The sequence below is a fragment of the Eptatretus burgeri genome, chromosome 6 (genome assembly GCF_056783735.1).
Source record: "Eptatretus burgeri isolate ZD-2024b chromosome 6, Ebu_testis_v1, whole genome shotgun sequence".
NCBI lineage: Eukaryota > Metazoa > Chordata > Myxini > Myxiniformes > Myxinidae > Eptatretus > Eptatretus burgeri.
Genome location: NC_140966.1, coordinates 71,100,177 through 71,120,676, shown reverse-complemented (window position 1 = coordinate 71,120,676; position 20,500 = coordinate 71,100,177). Strand labels below are relative to the sequence as shown.

The 20,500-nt window shown below is 39.2% G+C and overlaps 1 protein-coding gene across 1 annotated transcript in view; it reads right to left on the bottom strand.

The window, feature by feature from the left end:
• The window catches only part of LOC147025024 (extracellular calcium-sensing receptor-like), a 108,413-nt gene that overhangs the window by 45,857 nt on the left and 42,056 nt on the right, over positions 1-20,500 (bottom strand). Inside the window, exon 2 of the mRNA XM_085887061.1 lies at positions 16,734-17,013. Coding sequence (XP_085743187.1) covers positions 16,734-17,013 — 280 coding nt within the window. The remainder of the gene's footprint in view (positions 1-16,733; positions 17,014-20,500) is intronic.

The window sequence follows — 20,500 nt, the reverse complement described above, 5'->3', positions numbered from 1 at the left end:
ATATTGATGTATGATTATTTGTATAATGACTTAAAGAAAGAGTATGGTGAAAATGTTTCATTGTTGTATATGGACACTGATAGTTTTATCCTAGATATAAAAACTGATGATGTTTATGAAGATATGAAGAAAAATATTGGAGTATATGATACAAGTAATTTCAGCAAGAAGAGTGAGTTATTTTCCAAAAAGAATGAAAAGGTTATTGTTATCATATAACAATAAGAAGTTATAAACATAACATATATAGTGAAGAAGTAAATAAAAAGGCATTAGGAGCCTTTGATGATAAGAGATTTATTTTAGATAATGGAATAGATTGTGTTCCATATGGATATTGTATGATAGAGTGAATAGAATAGATTGTGTTTTAATGATGGGAAGATTGGTTAGGGTTTTTTAAGGGCTACCGCCGCGTTTTTTCGCAATATATAAATGGTTAAACCAAGTATTAATCAAACTAAAGAGTGGAGAAAATCTCAGTCTTGGTCTATAAATGGAAAACATAATGAATGTGAAAAATATCAAATAAGTCTTATTGAAAAAATAACTAAAACAAAGGTAAATAAAACAAATAAGCGAATCAATTTAAAAAGTAGTAAGTTAGAGGATGTAAAGAAAAAAATGAATATCCTTGAATGGACTGAAAACTTTGATGGTTACACTGAACAACAAAAATTTATTCCTGGAGATCTGTAAAGTGATTTAGACTAATTTGGGTACGCTGATTTCAAAAATCATAACCGTTTTGCTGTATCACGTCAGGATTTTCAATAACAGAAATATTCCCATTGCCTAGAAGTCAGGATTTCAATGAAATTTACAAAAATTCATTTATTCATTTATTTCATCATGAATGCTTCAAAATTATAGAAATTACAGAAAAACTCCACTAGAATGTAATTAAAAATGCTTTAGGCATTTGGCTTTGCGTTTGTGCTGCTCTGTGTCAGTTTCACGATGCAGGAACCAGCAGAAATCGCCCATCATGTTCGGGTTGTGCCGCCCTTGGTAACGCGTCTCCATGAGTGAAATCTCTTGGTGGAATCGCTCGACGTGCTCGTCCGAGACTGCTCCCAAGTTGTCAGGGAAGAAGTTCAGGTGCTGGTGTAGGAAATGGATTTTCAGGGACATCCTGGAGCCAAGTTTCCTGAAGGACTCCAGCAGCTGCTGCACTATTTCTTCATAGTTGTCCGCGCGCTCGTTCCCCAAGAAGTTGTCCGTCACAGCTTTGAAGCTCCTCCACGCTGCCAGCTCTTTGGGGTTTAGAGTTGTCGGAAAAGTTTCGTCCTTCATAATCTGTCGGATTTGCGGTCCAACAAAGACACCAGCCTTGATCTTGGCCTCCGACAAGGTGTTGCCAAACTTTTCCTTGAGGTATAAAAACCCACGCCCATTCAGATCCATTGCCCGTACAAAACTTTTCATCAAGCCGAGCTTTATGTGGAGTGGCGGAAGGAAAACCTTGGCTGGGTCGACAAGGGCGACATGCTTCACATTGTGTCGACCAGGTACATGATCTTTTCGCTCTTCCCAATCTTTCTTCGTCCAGTGATTCTTGTCGTCTCTGCTATCCCAGAGACAAAGGAAGCACATGTATTTCGTGTAGCCTGACTGCAGCCCTAACAACAGCGCCACCACTTTCAAGTCTCCGCAGATGTGCCAGTTGAAGTCATTGTACTTGATGGAATCAAGCAGCTGCCGCATAGTCTCATAGGTCTCTGTCATGCCGAACGCGTGAGCCAGTGGGACTGATGGTTTCTCGTTGCCATTGTGGAGCAAAACAGCCTTCAAGCTGTTCTTCCCCGAGTCGATGAAGAGGCGCCAGTCTGCAGGATCGTGATCACACCCAAGTTCTTTCAACAGACCGTTGATGTCACTGCAGAATGTCATCGTGTCTTCCATCTCAAAGAACTCAGCCATGTCTCTGTGACGTGCTCTGAACAAGGATATCTTGGTGTTAGGTTCAAGTAGATTCCACTGCTGCAGCCTTGACCCAAGCAGCTCTGCCTTCGCCTTTGACAGCGAGAGATCTCTTACAAGATCATTTAAGTCTCCCTGGTTCAGAAGGTGTGATTCTTGAGTGTCGGGTTCAAAAGGTTCATCATCACCATCCTCTTCACCACTGCTTACAGCTATGTTCTGATCAGCTGGAGGTGTTGGAACGGGGTTCTCGTCATCATGAGGCACAGGTTTACGAGCAGAGACGCAGTCAGCGTACTTGATGTGACCTTTATTCTTCTTGTTGAAGCCGGCGATGCTTGTGCAGCAGAAATAACAATCATCATGATGATTCTGCGGCTCACGCCATATCATGGGCACCGCAAATGGCATGCTCGCGCGCTTGCCCACCAACCACTGAGTCAAGGTTGTGTGACAGCTTGTGCAGCAGATGTGTGGTGCCCAGCTCTGTTCTTGGTCCCCCACCTTACACGCGAAGTAGTGAAAGTAGGCGGCCTTCATTTTCACTGCTGTAGATATACTTCGCTGTTGATCTTTTTTGGTATACCGACCACAGACATAACAGAAGTTGTCAGGATGATTGGTACAGGAACGCCTACTCATCTTTATCTGAAAGAAAGAAATATAACACAAGTTAACAACAATTGTACGAAATAGACATGTTAAAGACATATGTAAATTTCATTGAAATCCTGACTTCTCGGCAATGGGAATATTTCTGTTCCTGAAAATCCTGACGTGATACAGCAAAACGGTTATGATTTTTGAAATCAGCGTACCCAAATTAGTCTTAATCACCTTACACATCTCCAGTAAAAAAAAATTTTTGAAATTTGTTGTTCAGTGTTATCAATTGAACAATGAAAAAACAATTTACTATAATCTCAAAATGATATGTGGCTCAGGAGGTGGTCAAACAAGAGCATTAAGAGAAGTTTATCATTTCGTAATGGCACAAAAGGGGTATCTTAAAAAATATAAAGATTCAAATGTTTTGTTTGTCAATATTTTAGATGGGGATTATTGTGCAAAGAAAATTAAACTATTGAAGGAATTTGAGAATGAACAAATCTTTATAGGTTCAATGAGTGAGCTGTTCAACCCCCAGGTGTTCAATTCAATGAGGTTCAACCTCCAGGTTAAAAGGGGAGACAAATAAATATACCTTGGGATAAAAAGGGGGTTTATTTTTAGGGAAAAAAAAAGAAATCGCTGAAAATCCCCCATTCATTTACATGGGGAAAAGTGAGCCAGAACCAGTATATCCACCCTACATATATATATATATATATATATATATATATATATATATATATGTATGTATATATATATATATATATATATATATATATATATATATATATATATATATATATATATCTTCTTTTTATCTTGCCAAAACGAAGTTTTTGCAAGATATGTTGGTCAGCTTGTATGGTTTTTTTTGTCTGTAATCACGTATCGATCACTCTGCAGGGCACAGTTATCATTGGAAATTTTTGTAACTTCGCATCTCAGAGTCCTATAGAGGTCCCTTTCAGTGCATTAAATTTTCCAGGTCAATGTCAAAGGTCAAGGTCACTTTGTCGCAAATCAGGGGAGTCGACGAAACCCTTATTTTTTGAGTAATTTTGATCGGATCGTCTTCATACTTCATGGGAATATAGTTCATGGTCTGGCGCTCAGCTGAGTAATTTTTGGTGGCGTTCGGCCTTGACCTTCATGGTTCGCGCTGGAGGTCGAAAGTTTTTGACCCCAAGGTCAACTTTTGAAATTTTAGATACCATATAGAGTAATACCTCATTTGAAAGCGCTTGATAAGTGCTTTCCAGATCTGTCAAAAGTTTGACGCGATGACGTCATTTGATGATCATTTGATGAAAAAACGGATTTTTCATGAAAATTTTATTTCCTCAGTTCTCATCAAAATCTCTTGATATTTCATGTACAACGGTCCTGGAGAGATACCATTAACCGTACGAAAATATAAAGGTCAAGGTCACAAAAAGGTCAAGCATCATGGTCGACGAAACCCTTATTTTTTGAGTAACTTTGATCGAATAAATAAGTCACTCATGTTCACATTTTGGCAAGATACTGGTCACCCTGGGGGTGACATTGTTTTTTATTTTCTTTTTTTCAGTTTAAACGCCTGTCTGGTTATACCTGACACAAAACTCAATATTCTGGAGGTAATGTTTTTTTCATTTTTTATTTATTGTTTCATTAATATCATTATATAATCATCTTTATATACCCTCATGGGTTTTTTCTTTTAGTGTTGAATAGAATATGGTGATCGAGTTTCAAAATGACAAAAGTTCAGACGACTGGAAAAGAAGATTTTGTTCAATGTTTTCAATCTTATTTAATTATATTTGTTTTGCTTACAATTATTTAATTCTTAATTTCAAGAAAAGAACAAAGGTGTAAAGGGGAGGGGGATGGGGGAGTGATGGGGATGGGGGAGTGATGGGGATGGGGGGTAGGGTTAGGGTTGGGGAGAAGGTGTGCTCCCCCAACCTGATGGTAGGTGTGCATTTGGTGGGTGGGTCAAAGGTGGGGGTGCATAAGGGGAAGGGGAGGGGTGGGATGAATGGGTGGGGTTTGTGTGAGTGGGGCTTATGTGGGTGGGGTTTGTGTGGGTGGGGCTTGTGTGAATGTGGCTTGTGTGGGTGAAAACAAAGAAGGGGTGGAGCAATTTTTTTAATGAAATAAAAATGTTGTGTGTGTGGGGTACTAATAAACTAATCACTAATCATGTGGAAATGATAGATGTGGGTGTGGGTGTGGTTTGTGTGGATGGGGCTTGTGTAGGTGGAGTCAAAAAAGGGTGTCGTCAAAAAAGGGGTGGAGTCAAAAAAGGATTGGAGTTAATTTTTGAATTTTTTTTTTTTTCATTTTATTATCTTGGTCTTTTGTAATTCCTGTGACTAAAATGAACCTAAAATCTCTTCCCACTCTAAATCACATAATTTTTAAGTTCAAGGAACTGTACTGATTACATCAACAATTTTAAAAAGTTAATTTGTCCATCGCTTAGTATAACCTTTAAGCCTGGTGTTAGCTTCGTGGTTAGGGTGGCGGCTTGGGATCCTTGGGTCCTGAGTTCACCCCCGTTGGCGACTGAATTAAAATACATCAGGAGGTTGACTCAGCCTGTCATGCTTCTGAAGTCGGCAAAAGGAGCACCAGTGCACTGGAAAGGGGTACACTGCATCAGCAGCATAGCCACGTCCCAACCAATGATGCAACCAGCAGCCACAGGCTGCACTCAATAGAGTGAGAGAGAGAGAGAGAGAGAGAGAGAGAGAGAGAGAGAGAGAGAGAGAGAGAGAGAGAGAGAGAGAGAGAGAGAGAGAGAGAGAGAGAATAACCTTTTTCAAAGTGAGATTTCCACCTGTATAATCTTTCTATATCACCAACTTTGAACTTTATGTCATTAATCTCTTTTTCATATTTTAATTTTGTCAATGCTTCTGATGGTTTCGTTTTCGTTGAGGTATGAATCGTATCATTGTACTTATCTGCAATATCCTGAATTATAGAAAACCATTGTTGAGAACTGAGTTGAGTGAACTTTTTATAGAGTCTCTCTTTTAAAGTGTAGTTGAAACGCTCAATAACAACTGCTTTTCCTTCATTAAAGGTGCTGTATAATGTAATGCTGTTGTTTTCAAGAAAATTCATAAATGTTTTGTTGTAGAACTCTGTACCCTCATCAGTCCAAAATTTATTTGGTTTTCTCTTACTTTTATGAAATATCTGTTGAAAGGCGAACATAAGAGTATTACCTGTTTTGTTTTTTAAGGGACAGCCCATGCATATCTACTCCTCAAATCAATAATGGTTAAAGCAGACTTGCACCCCTTATCATTATTGAGTTCAATCAAATCAGCAGACCAGATAAAATCTACTTCCTTGGAATAAATCTTCCTTCTATTAAACTTTGTGATTATCGGTTTATTTAATTCATCAGTTAATTGCTCTTCAATCTTAATGACATCATGAGAGCCTACAAGTTTTTTGAATTTCCAAGCCCAAATTTCAATTAAGCACTGATCATCTTCTTCATAATGAACCTATCAACTTTTTCACTCAAGGTTGGATTTTGTATGAAAGATAAATTATACAACATTTCTCGATCTGCATCATGTTTTTCTTCCAATGTTGCGCTATTTCCATAATCAATATCGTGCCTCATTCACACTTCATCAACCCTACTGATAGGTTTGCTCCACGGTTTAAGATTGTCATCCTCATCTAATCTTTAATTCAAGTTTGTTCCTGGACCATAGAAAGAATACCCTGGTAGATGTAATTCCCCTGGTATTCCAGTTGATGTAAATTTACTTCCTGATAAATACTTTTGAATATCGCCCCCTCGTTTCTGTTTGGTGATGAATTTACTCTTATTAGAGCCACACATGTATTATATGTATTCTGTGATACATGTGCCTTTTTGTATAACCCTATTATTTTTAATTTTAACATCGGAGATATTTTGACTCTTGGTTTTCTTTTTACATTTGAGAAAATAACTCATTTATTTATGTGAAAAATTCCTACAGAGTGCGAAAACCTTTTTAGTTTCCAACATGAACATTTGAATCTTGATTATTAAAACATAAAGAATCCTGAGAAATGTCTTCACTCTCTCCTCCACTTATTTAAGAAAAACAAATGTAAAACTTTAATTAAAGTCAATTACACCAACATCATCAATAATATAATCTTTTCCTTCTTTATCTCCACTTTCTTGTTCAAATCTTCTCCCTGAAATCGATGTTAATCCTCTTGACACATATATTTCGAATAGACTTGACAATTCTTTGTTTTCCTCCTCAGTGTGTTGAGATCGATTTATTTTCTGAAAATACCTTTGATCTTTTTATAATCTCACTGGTTTCCATTTTTTTATATTTATTTATTCTCTCTCTTTCCTCCCTCTCCCTCTCCTCCTTCTCTCTCTTCTCCCTCTCCCCCTTCTCTCTATTCTCCATCTCCTCCTTCTCTCTCTTCTCCATCTCCTCCTTCTCTCTCTTCCCCCTCTCTTCTTTCTCTTTATTCTCCCTTTCCTCCTTCTCTCTTGCCTCAGTTTCTTCAACTACTTCCTCATCCATTACTATCCTTGAACCACTTTCACCCCATAGAATATCATACATATATTCATCAGGATTCTGTGATACTCTTGTGTCCATAATTATTTTTCTCATAATAGGAAACCATTGAGATTTGTTAATGATTTCTCAAAGAGTTTTATATTTCATCACCTTCAGAAGTTCATTTTTATTTCATATTTTAATCAAATCTCTATTTGTGGGTTATTTAATATCAGTACAAGACCAGTTCTTGATTGAAAAATGCCCGTGTCTATGTTCCAATTCATAAGGAATGTAAAATCTAACCCTTTTCTTGTAGGTATCCTTGAATTCAAAATTTATAATTTTCTTGAAGCCTTCTTGCTGTCATTTATGTATCAGAAATATATGATAGATGACTATGATGACACGTAATACCACCACATCTTCCTGTTAAAATTTTTCCAGGAAATTTTTCTTCCTGTTGAATAAAAAAAACATAATTTCCTATTCCCAAAATCGTGTATTTTTTGTTTTCTAATTGTGCTTCCACATATCTCCTGATTCTTACCAAGAGGATAATAATCTTCTTTACGAGACTGATGAAAATCGTGTAGGTCTTCGAGGTTTAATGAAAAAGACAAGGTTTAATATATATTATACCTCCATTTCACTTTTCTCACATTAACTATACTTCCTTCTTTAAAAAATTCAATACGAAGCGGATAATTGAATTTAATAAGAAAAGGTGTATGGTTTGTTGAACCAGGTGTTGTGGTTGTAAATTCTACTCCAACAAAACGTGCCGTTTTATTTAAGGATATATATTATGATAAATCACTTAATCTCAACAAGTCATTCACATCAGTCAGGCTTGGATAAGTTATTGATTTATAAGCATTTTTCATGTTAATATTTTTTGCGATACTATATTTCTGCCATTTAGCCTGTGGCTTTGTGTAATAATTTGATAAATCAATATCCAGTTCTTGGGATACACCAAAGATAGAACCATCTTTTCCAACATAAGTCATTTATATTAGATTAAAAAAAAATCATTAAAAAATTTATTTTTGTTGAGTTGAAATAACATGTATAGACATAATTGACCACAACACAAAGAATTTAATTATTGAACTTGAAATGTTTGATAAACACCAATCTATAAGAATTTTATGACTTCAACAGGTGGTGGAAGACCATAACTATCAATATAATATTTAACCTGATTATTATAAATACAAACCCAATGAGAACCTTTTCCATTATTATCCTCTAAACTCATAATAAAATTATTTGTATATTGAGGCAAGTTTATTAACTCATCTCTCATTCATATAATCACATTATCAATTTTTAATTTCTTACAATATTTGACAAGTTCGAAATTTGTTGTATTCTTTCCAAATTCATTAAACCACTCATCAATACTCATTTATTGATGAGAAAGATATAATCCATTTCCCCTTTTAGTTAATTTTACACCTGCTTGTGCAATACAATAAAGCATATCTCAAACCAACAATCTCGCTTTTTAGGTGGGCTTTCAAGTTTTTCAGAAAAAACAACAATTACACCACTTCACGAATTTGGTTCTCCAACTCTTTGTTATGTCTTTCCAACTCTTTTTAAGCCTGGAGTTGAACCTTCCTTTAATTGGCAGTTATCACCGCTGCTGAAATTCCACCCGTCAATGCTCCAGCCGCAGTTAAACCAGCAAATAAAAGAATTAGAAATGGGAGAAATCCTCCACTCGTCTCCCTTCTTGAATATTTCTTCAACATTGGTTTTGACATTTTAATTTTAAGTGATTAAAATGTTTTTTTTTCACCTGTTCTCTTGTGAGCAAAGACTCCCATAGAGAAGGACTGGAACCTCACAATCTCGGGGATTGTAACTTGAGTCTGAAGGATTAACGAGTCCGGGGCTAAAATGACTTATAGAATGGCTAGAGACACGACCTCGGGATCCATGTGGGGGTTTTTGAGGACGGCAAGTTCAATAGTGTCATTTTCAACACCACTTGAGGTCATCTTCAAGGTCAAAAGGTCATATTTCAAGGTCAAATTACTGAATTTTGGTATTTTTTGCCGGTTTTTGTTTCTAACTCATAGAGGAAAGCTTTTGTAAAGTCTATGACAAAACATGACACCCCATAGAATACATCGGGCAACTTGCTGATTTCTATCATCGTTAACTAATATATGTTTTGTTTGTTTCTCTTTCAGAAACTGTCCAGCTGGTGATCTCAGGATCTTTGTGTTGTTTCCTGCTTATGACAATATGCCAATATGCCACGTCGTTGCAGCTGCTTTTGGTTGTAGAGGAAACTATGATGGGACGCCTTATGTAAAGGTCATATCCTTCCCAAAAGATCCTGAGGAGAGGGAGAGATGGATATTGGCAATGCCAAATGAGAAAGAAAGCTTGAGGTGCTTAAAGGAGATATATATTTGTGAGACACATTTCAATTGAGATTGGGTGTCAGTTAGGGGTGGCAAACAACCCAAAGAACCCCCATCAATATTTCCTGGAGTACCGGAATCAGCTTTGAAGCAGGTGACCCCAGCCCCATGCCCAACATCATCTTCTACGTCAGAATCAAGAGTTAAGAAGATGCAGGCAGCTGATGAGGCTGCAGACAATATCCAAGATTTCAACCACTTATGTGCTAAAATCAGCTCCTATTTTCCTGGCTTTAACGTCATAAAAGACCAGGAAAACCTTTAGCTATCAAGAACTGATGCGACTGGACAAACTGTCAAGCAGTTCTTTCATTTCAAACAAGTTCACTCACCTTTAGGATTTCTATTCTTGAATAGAGTTGAGAAAGATGGCATTGAGGTGCCCAAACGACTTTTTCCTTTGCAGAAGAACAGCCTGCTCTCAAAATGGTCCCAGATTAGATCCATAACTGACCAGGTAAACATCTATGAATGCACAAGAAAGGAAATTCTTCAGCTTGTAATAAGCCAGCTCTGTTGGATGACTGAGGCACACAAGCTTCCTCATTTCACCTTCCTTCTGTCGCAGCTGCATCTTATGTTCAAACCTGTTGATCGTCGCCGATTTGATACTGATACTATGATTTTTGCAATGCAGCTTCACAAGATATCACCCAGTGCATACAAAATGATTCGTCGATCCGGCTTAATCATTCTTCCATCAACAAAAAAGGTAAAACAGATGCTTGCTAGTAGTCAGCAGAACTCCAACCTTAAAACCTTGTTCGACCAGCTTAAACCACAGCAGCGTTTGCTCAATTTAATGTTTGACGAGGTAAAGCTGGTCGAGACATTGCGATTTTGTGGAGGGCATGTTGTAGGATATGCTCAAAATGCAGCAGCAGGTGGTGAATACAAAATGCTTGTTTCACATGCTTGTTGAAGTTGCCTGCCGTTCAGTGGTCCACGCTATATTCTACGCATTTTGCCCTGCAAAAAACTAACTGCCGATCAGCTGAAGGAACTCCTTATCGAAGCTGCATCAGCTGTAGTTGGTGCTGGCGGTACTGTGATTTCTTTGATATGTGACAATTGCAATACCAACCGCAGTGTTTATTCAAAACTTGGAGGACCAGGAAGTTGCCAAGTGCTGTCAATTCAAGAGCAATCTATGTTCTTAGTGTACGACTACATGCACATCTTCAAAAATGTTCGCAACAACTGGATTACTGTTGATGGCAAGACACTCTCACTTGTCGTGGATGGTAATGAGTACAAAGCTGACTGGAGTGATATTCAGAAGGTTTATGAGATCAACCGGGCTTCTCCTATTCGCTTAACCAAGCTTCCGCACACCGCTGTTTTCCCCAAGCCCCTTTAACGCCAGAGCGTAGCATTGGTATGCCAAGTGTTCAATGACAAGACTGTCGCTGCTTTAAAGACCTTCAAGGATTCACTGGGAATCAGCAAAGGCACAATCATCCTCACCCAGATAATGAGTGAGTGGTTCAAGATGATGAACGTGAAAGACCGTTTCTCAGCTATCCATCTGCGCGACCAATCCAGGAAGCCTTGGACAGCAGACTGTACAAGTTTCACTAGGCTGGAGCAGGCCTGCCAAATTATATCTACCTGCGCATGGCAAGGAGGTGGTGGTCGTAAGCTGAAGCTAACTCGGCAAACTGCTGAAGCCTTCACTGTGTCCACACGTAATAATGTGGATGCTGCCAAATTGCTTCTGGCAGAGAAAGACTTTGACTACGTTCTTCCTGCTATATTTGCAGATGAAGCCTTGGAAAAATTTTTGGCCAAGCAAGGCAAAGAAGCGGTGGAAACTTCTACATTGACGTAGTTGACATTATGACTGCAGCTAAAATTGTAAATTTGCAAGCACTCATTAAGCATGACATTATGCCCGAATCTAGTTCTCGTGTGATTGATTGCGACAAGAACTGTACAGCTTCCATAAATTCAGATGAGCGAAGTGAACTGATTGACGAGATTACTCCTCAAGACACTCAGGATCTCTTGGGGTCTGATGATGCCCTTCAACATAAAGTCGTTTATTTGGCCAGACACCTTGTTCATAAATATGGCGATAGCACGAGTATGGAGGAGATCATTGATGATGAAGATGGTAACCAGGTGTCATCTGAGTTTCTAGATAATTTGAATAGAGGTGGATTGAGTGTGCCGACAATGTCAACCGTCTTTTTTGTACATAATGCCAATAATTTGTATGACAAGACGAAAATGCGTTGGTGATTTCATTTTGCTGGGCTGTTATCCTCTGTAGATGCACCTTTAGCTCGTAGTAATGCTGCATGTACTACTTTAGCTAACATTCTATTGAAAGCGCATGTCCTCAATGAAAGTGACAAAGAAAAAGCTTGGGGATGCCTCAGGAGGCAATAAATGCTCTCCAACTTTTGATGGGCATAGACATAGTTGTAATAGGCATAGTGTTGTGACATGCATATAATGTTTATGTAATAAGATATATGACAATAAATATCAAAGTTTGACAGCTCCACACACTTGCATCTTATTACAATCAGCCATCTCTCACCGTTTAAGAGTTAGACACAAAAACGGGCCAAAAATACCAAAATTCAGCAATTTGACCTTGAAATATGACCTTTTGACCTTGAAGATGACCTCAGTTGGTGTTGAAAATGACACTATTGAACTCACCATCCTCAAAAAACCCCATATGGATCCCGAGATCATGTCTCCAGCCCTTCTGGAAGTCATTTTAGCCCCGCACTCAAGTTACAAACCCCGAGCATGGGAGGTTCCAGTCCTTCTCTATAGGAGTCTATGGTCAAGATGGAAAAGGCATTTTGGTGACTTCAGATGACAATGTGGTGTTTTCTGCAAAGTATTGTGGGATTGGACAGGAAAACGGTGAGGGGGTATGGTGGTGTCGGGGTGGGGGGGGGTAGGGGGTTCATAAAGGACAGGTGTTGGAGTACACATTTTCTGTTTTAACTATGTTCCTCTTGTACATATACTACTCAATATACCTCTCCACTGAGATGGACCAACTCGTAACCTCTGTCCCAACTCTCTTCCTCATCTTTGGCAATTTCATTGGTCTTCATGCCTGTTTGCTGGGACATAGCTCTACATTTATAAGCCAAGGACTTCTGCTACTCCATATGGCTGATGTAATCTGTGAACCTTCCAACCAGGATCTCTAATGGTGTGTCATCTGGTACTAAACTTTCCATCCGACCTCTTCTTTGTTCAACTGCACCACTTGGCTTCTCCAACAATGTTTTTGTGAGAGTTCGAATCACTCTCATTATTGTTAGAGATTGAACACAATTCCACAGAGTTTGGTTGTTTGCCCAGGCAACAGACTGCCGTTTGCCCACTTGCAAAACGACAGCTTTTCTATCTCGACTGCATTCAATGTTGACTCTATCTGGGAATGTTTTCACAAAGGGCGACTCATTCTCCTGCACAGATATTTCCCATTTCACCTGCAGCAATCGTTTTCACTTGCAAGTGGTGATATTTCCACAATGATATATCCCTTTCCACCTTCACGTCCGGAGTTTTTTCACAAAGATTTTTTCACAATGCCTGGAGTGTATGTGTGTGTATGTATATATATATATATATATATATATATATATATATATATATATATATATATATATATATATATATATATATATATATATATATATATATATATATATATATTAGACTCCGATAGAGAAGGACTGGAACCTCCCATGCTCGGGGTTTGTAACTTGAGTCTGAAGGATTAACTTGAGTCCGGGGCTAAAATGACTTCCAGAAGGACTCGAGACACGATCTCGGGATCCATATGGGGGTTTTTGAGGATGGCGAGTTCAATACTGTCATTTTCAACACCACCTGAGGTCATCATCAAGGTCAAAAGGTCATATTTCAAGGTCAAATTACTAAATTTTGGTATTTTTTGCCCGTTTTTGTGTCTAACTCTTAAACGGTGAGAGATGGCTGATTGTATAAGATGCAAGTGTGTAGAGCTGTCAAACTTTGATATTTATTGTCATATATCGTATTACATAAACATTATGTGCATGTCACAACACTATGCCTATTACAACTATGTCAATGTCTATCACGAGTTGGGGAGCTTTTCTTGCCTCCTGAGGCATCCCAAAGCTTTTTCTTTGTCACTTTCATCGAGGACAAGAGCTTTCAATAGAATGTTCGCTAAAGTAGAACATGCAGCATTACTAAAGTAGTACATTAGTGCTATCGCCATATTTATGAACAAGGTGTCCGGCCAAATAGACTACTTTCTGCTTCAGGGCATCATCAGACCCCAAGAGATCCTGAGTGTCTTGAGGAGTAATCTCGTCAATGGGTTCACTTCGCTCATCTGGATTTCTGGAAGTTGTACAGTTCTTGTCGCAATCAATCACACGAGAACTAGATTCGGGCAAAATGTCATGCTTAATGAGTGTTTGCAAATTTACAATTTTAGCTGCAGCCATAAGGTCAACTACGTCAATGTAGAAGTTTCCACCGCTTCTTTGCCTGGCTTGGCCGAAAAAACTTTTCCAAGGCTTCATCTGCAAATATAGCAGGAAGAACGTAGTCAAAGTCTTTCTCTGCCAGAAGCAATTTGGCAGCATCCATATTATTACGTGTGGACACAGTGAAGGCTTCAGTAGTTTCCTGAGTTAGTTTCAGCTTATGACCACCACCTCCTTGCCATGCGCAGGAAGATATCATTTGGCAGGCCTGCTCCAGCCTAGTGAAACTTGTACAGTCTGCTGTCCAAGGCTGTCTGGATTGGTCGCGCAGATGGATAGCTGAGAAACGGTCTTTCACGTTCATCATCTTGAACCACTCACTCATTATCTGGGTGAGGATGATTGTGCCTTCGCTGATGCCCAGTGAATCCTTGAAGGTCTTTAAAGCAGCGACAGTCCTGTCATTGAACACTTGGCATACCAATGGTACGCTCTGGCGTTGAAGGGGCTTGGGGAAGAGAGTGGTGTGCATGAGCTTGGTTAAGCGAATAGGAGTAGCCCAGTCGATCTCATAAATATCACTATAAATATAAGTCGATCTGAATATCACTCCAGTAAGCTTTGTACACATTACCATCTACGACAAATGAGTGTCTTGCCATCAACAGTAATCCAGTTGTTGCGAACATTTTTGAAGATGTGCACGTAGTCGTACACTAAGAACATAGATTGCTCTTGAATTGACAGCACTTGTCAACTTCCTGGTCCTCCAAGTTTTGAATAAACACTGCGGTTGGTATTGCAATTGTCACATATCAAAGAAATCACAGTACCACCAGCACCAACTACAGCTGATGCAGCTTCGATAAGGAGTTCCTTCAGCTGATCGGCAGTTAGTTTTTTGCAGGGCAAAATGCGTAGAATATAGCGTGGACCACCGGAATGGCAGGCAATTTCAACAACCATAGCATGTGAAGCAAGCATTTCGTGTTCACCACCCGCTGCTGCATTTTGAGCATATCCTACAACATGCCCTCCAGAAAATCGCAGTCTCGACCAGCTTTACCTCGTCAAACATTAAATTGACCAAATGCTGCTGTGGTTTAAGTTGGTCGAACAAGGTTTTGAGGTTGGAGTCCTGCTGACTACTAGAAAGCATCTGTTTTACCTTTTTGTTGATGGTAGAATGATTAAGCCGGATCGACGAATCATTTTGTATGCACTGGGTGATATGTTGTGAAGCTGCATTGCGAAAATCATAGTATCAGTATCAAATCGGCGACGATCAAGAGGTTTGAACATAAGATGCAGCTGCGACGGAAGGAAGGTGAAATGAGGAAGCTCGTGTGCCTCAGTCATCCAACAGTCCTGGCTTATTACAAGCTGAAGAATTTCCTTGCTTGTGCATTCATAAATGTTTACCTGGTCAGTTGTGGATCTAATCTGGGACCATTTCGAGAGCAGGCTGTTCTTCTGCAAAGGAAAAAGTCGTTTGGGCACCTCAATGCCATCTTTCTCAACTCTATTCAAGAATAGAAATCCAAAAGGTGAGTGAACTTGTTGGAAATGAAAGAACTGCTTGACAGTTTGTCAAGTAGCATCAGTAAAGGTTTTCCTGGTCTTTTATGATGTTAAAGCCAGGAAATAGGAGCTGATTTTAGCACAGAAGGGGTCGAAATCTTGGATATTGTCTGCAGCCTCATCAGCTGCCTGCATCTTCTTAGCTCTTGATTCTGACGTAGAAGATGATGTTGGGCATGGGGCTGAGGTCACCTGCTTCAAAGCTGATTTCGGTACTCCAGGAAATATTGATGGGGGTTCTTTGGGTCGTTTGCCACCCCTAACTGACACCCAATCACAATTGAAATGTGTCTCACAAATATATATCTCCTTAAAGCACCTCAAGCTTTCTTTCTCATTTGGCATTGCCAATATCCATCTCTCCCTCTCCTCAGGATCTTTTGGGAAGGATATGACCTTTAGATAAGGCGTCCCATCATAGTTTCTTCTGCAACCAAAGTAGCTGCAACGACGTGACATATTGTCACCAAAGCAGGAAACAACACAAAGATCCTGTGAGATCACCAGCTGGACAGTTTCTGAAAGAGAAACAAAACAAAACATACATTAGTTAACAATGACAGAAATCAGCAAGTAGGTGCAGTGGATGCACAATGTCATGTTTTGTCATAGACTTTACAAAAGTTTTCCTCTATGAGTTGGACACAAAAACGGGCAAAAAATACCAAAATTCAGTAATTTGACCTTGAAATATGACCTTTTGACCTTGAAGATGACCTCAGGTGGTGTTGAAAATGACACTATTGAACTCACCATCCTCAAAAACCCCTATATGGATCCCGAGATCGTGTCCCGAGCCCTTCTGGAAGTCATTTTAGCCCTGGACTCAAGTTAATCCTTCAGACTCAAGTTACAAACCCCAAGATCGTGAGGTTCCAGTCCTTCTCTATCGGAGTCTATGATCTTGACAGAATATTAGATGACATTCAACATATTAACCATAATCACATTGATGACCATAAGTAAAAAACACTTCCACAGACCTAGATCTTGTCGACCAAAAAAAAACCAAAAAACCAGCACTTCATGAGCAGTTTTTTTTAATCTCTCCATTGTAAAATATCCTTTGCTGCTTACTTGTATGTTCCATGGTATATTATTTGTTCACTCATATTGCTATGAAAATCAGATTAAAAAACAATCACCTCCAGCAAAAAAACATCTTCATTTACAAGAAATATTACCTGCGGTATGTAGAAAAGTCCAAGAAATTGAGCCACTGCTCTTGACATACCAGACTGTGATGGACCGATCACAGCAATGGGCTTGCAATTAAAATCAGCATCGCTGTCGATCATTTCTTGGAGAAAATTAAGTGTTGCATCTAAGGTTGTATGCATAGTTCGGCAAACATCATAGATTAAATACCCAAGTGTGACGTTGGGAAGAACCTCAGTGCTATGGTTGATCTCTTCAATGGCAAACATCATTGTCAGCATTCGCCGAAGTGCTCGCATGAGCATTCTGAGCAGAAAGTAATTGCACTCATAGAAGACAAAACTCATAGCAAATGTTCAACACTATTACATTTCAATAAATTACAGCAGTGACTTTGATGGGGAATGTGTTTTTTATGCATTTTCAAACACTGATATCATAGTTGCGCTGGCAGGATAACCTAGTAGTGGGGCGGCTTAGCCCAAATATTCAAAAGAATTGTGCATTTTGTGATACAAGCACCAAATTTGGCATAAATGTACATTGATATGTTGCGAACATTTTCAGATATTGGGCCACTTGAAATTCTCTCTTTGTGTCTGCCATATTGGATTTCAAAATGGCCGCCACTTGAAATCCACATTTTCTATTATCTCTGGACGTAATGCAGCTATTGACTTGATTCTGGTATCTAAATGTATGTTTTTGGGGCAAGGATTCCAATGGTACCATTTTCAACTTAATATTATCTATCACAGTCCGTTATATAATTTTATTTGGAAATTATCTCGGCAAATATTGGATTCAACACAAGACTTTGAAAAGAATGTCTTTGTTCTGTAAATATAAATTAAAAAAAAAACTATACTAAATCACTAGTAACAACCTAGGCAAGCTCATATATACTGGCAGTCTAAAATATAAATTCATATCCCATTAGGAAACAAAGTGACCCATCCATTTGTGTTTTTCATATGCATATTTTATGTAACATTACATTCATATTGTCAATAAATACCAAACATGCATAATCCCCTTTTCCTAGACCCTTTAACCCATCTTTTGTGTTTCTCGAGTACAGAAATTTCTTGTATAGGCTTCCATCTGTCTTGTATCCTTAACAATGCACTGTAGCATGTCTTTAACAATGTTTACAAACATGACTCCACAACATGTCTTTAATCACAGCCTGACCCAAATAAAAGAGTAGAGAGGCTGCATGTGTGTTGACCCACATCAATGTGTTCTTTGTGTGTGGCTGTGTTTAAATCACCTTGTGACTCCACATAAATGAGTTAATTACATACAATCTGGGCTCAGCGAGACAACATTGTGTGGTCAGCAATGAAGACAAGAGTCTGAATTACATGTATGCAAAAGACCTTGTGAACCAGTGAAGCAAATACACGTGTAAGCATGAATTAAATCTAGGGCATGATATAATTTCCATGATGTTTACCTCTACACTCAATGGTAGAAGGAGGTAATGTTTTGATCCCAGCTTGTCTGTATGTCTGTTTGTCTGTTAGTCCACAAAATTCCAGACAAAGCTTGTAGAAGTGGTAGTTGTAGTGGTAGTGGTGATCACAGAAATTGTTATATAGAACTGAACTTATATTATTATTATTATATGCAGAAAATAACTTCATTTCTATATGCAGTGGACAGGTTAATTGGTTTATGCACTGAAGGGGTCACCCTGGTGTGCACTGCTGTGCTCTGCCTCACTGAGTTGTTCAGATATGATGTACTCAGCACAAGCTTACTTGATAAACATGTGTGCTGGCTAAAACCACTTGTCTGGTGGGCACGACAGAGGCAGGTTGTCTAATAGCCAACCTGGTCTTACTTTTTTGGGGTTTATCTGAAATTCTTACCATAAGGCTTTAAATTAGAAATGTTTTATATAAAGTAGTATTTTGAGTGAAGTGTGTATTCCACACTGACAGTTTTGACATGTTCTGAATTTAACACGAAGGCTGTAATTGAAAGAAAGGGGTATGTCTGGAAAATGTACTGTCCAACCTAATAAGAGTTTAGACTGATTTATATTTAAATCTTGGCTGTGTAAATATTGTAAGAATTTATGAATTCAAATGTTTTGTAAATATTCAATAAATTTGGGAATATTTTTTAACTAAAGAATCTCATGTGATTTTATTTCTCTTCTTGCCTCCGGTATGGGTGAAAATTTAATTCCGGCATAATCTCACAAAACTAATTCCCAAAGTGTGCTAAGCTAAATGCTCTACGATATAGAGGAATTATCCTCCTCTCCATTAGTATGGCGGAGGAAACCCCTCTAATATATATATATATATATATATATATATATATATATATATATATATATATATATATATATATATATATATATATATATATATATATATAACAAAATGTTAACATTATATCATTGTATCGTTGCAGATTCAGAAAACAGTTCCACCATGTCCAAGAGCTTCAGACGAGCTGATGTTGAGCGAACTTCACCATCAACATCACAGCACCTCACCACAACTGACTGGAAGTTATGCCTTATATGTCAAGAGGACAAGACGGAGAGACTGACCAAACCTGACCAATCAAAGAGAAAAGACATTGGGAGTGGGTACAGTTCACTCGCAGAGAATTTGGTCAAATTCAGTGAACTTGGAGAGCTTCCAGGATCATTTCACCTGGAAAGACTCGATGATGGTCATGGCATTGAAGCTGCGATGGTTGCACATGGTGCAAAATATCATCAGACATGCAGGCTCCAGTACAGCAACACCAAACTGCAGAGAGCACAAAAGAGAGCACTCAAGAAAGAATGTGAGAGCGATGAGGAACAAGCTGCATGCAAACGCACCAGGTTACATTCACGCTCATCGAGTACAGAGAAGAAGGTCCCAGAAAATTGTTTCTTCTGCGAACAACCTGCTGGGGCTGACAGGCTTCGGAAAGCTGCAACATTCCAAATGGACAAACGGGTGTGTGCCTGTGCAACCCTTCTTGGTGATACAGAACTGCTGGGCCATCTCAGTGGTGGGGACATGATAGCGTTGGATGCCCAGTATCACCCACGGTGCTTGATAGGACTTTACAATCGCACAAGAAAGGCCCAGTCAACAGGGTCACAGGACACAAAACAAGAGCGAGCAATGTCGGCAGTTGTCTTCGCTGAACTCGTCCTCAACATTGAAGAAACCAGACAAGATGAGGAGACGGCACCAGTATTCAGATTGGCTGACCTTGTCCAGCTCTATCAGTCCAGAATGGAACAGCTAGGAGTCCAGCTCGACACGAGAGTCCACTCCACACGACTGAAACAGAGACTGTTGGCTCAGTTTCCTGACATGCGGGCACACACCAAGGGGAGAGACATCCTGATGGCATTTGAAGAAGATGTCGGTGCTGCTCTTGCCAAAGCCTGCGAGCTGGACAGTGATAGTGATGCGGTCCATCTTGCCCATGCTGCACAGATTGTTCGCCGTCACATGTTTGGAGAAGCCAAGCCCTGCTGTCCTCTGCACCTCATGACATACCAGACGATGCAATGCGCATCATCGAGAGGTTCGTGATCCCGTTGTATGATCGAACCAGCAAATGCACAGACATTGACAAGGCCAGGAGGAAACTCTTCGCAAGGAAGAACAATGTGCAGCTCATCCCTCCAACGAAGGCAGCTCTGGAGGAACATGTCAAGAGGGCAGTGTATCAAGGTGGACATGTGTGGGGTCAGATACTGCTGTCAGCACCAGAGCTCCCTCCACCAACCAACTGGGGTTGGTCAAGGACTGGAGAAGAACAG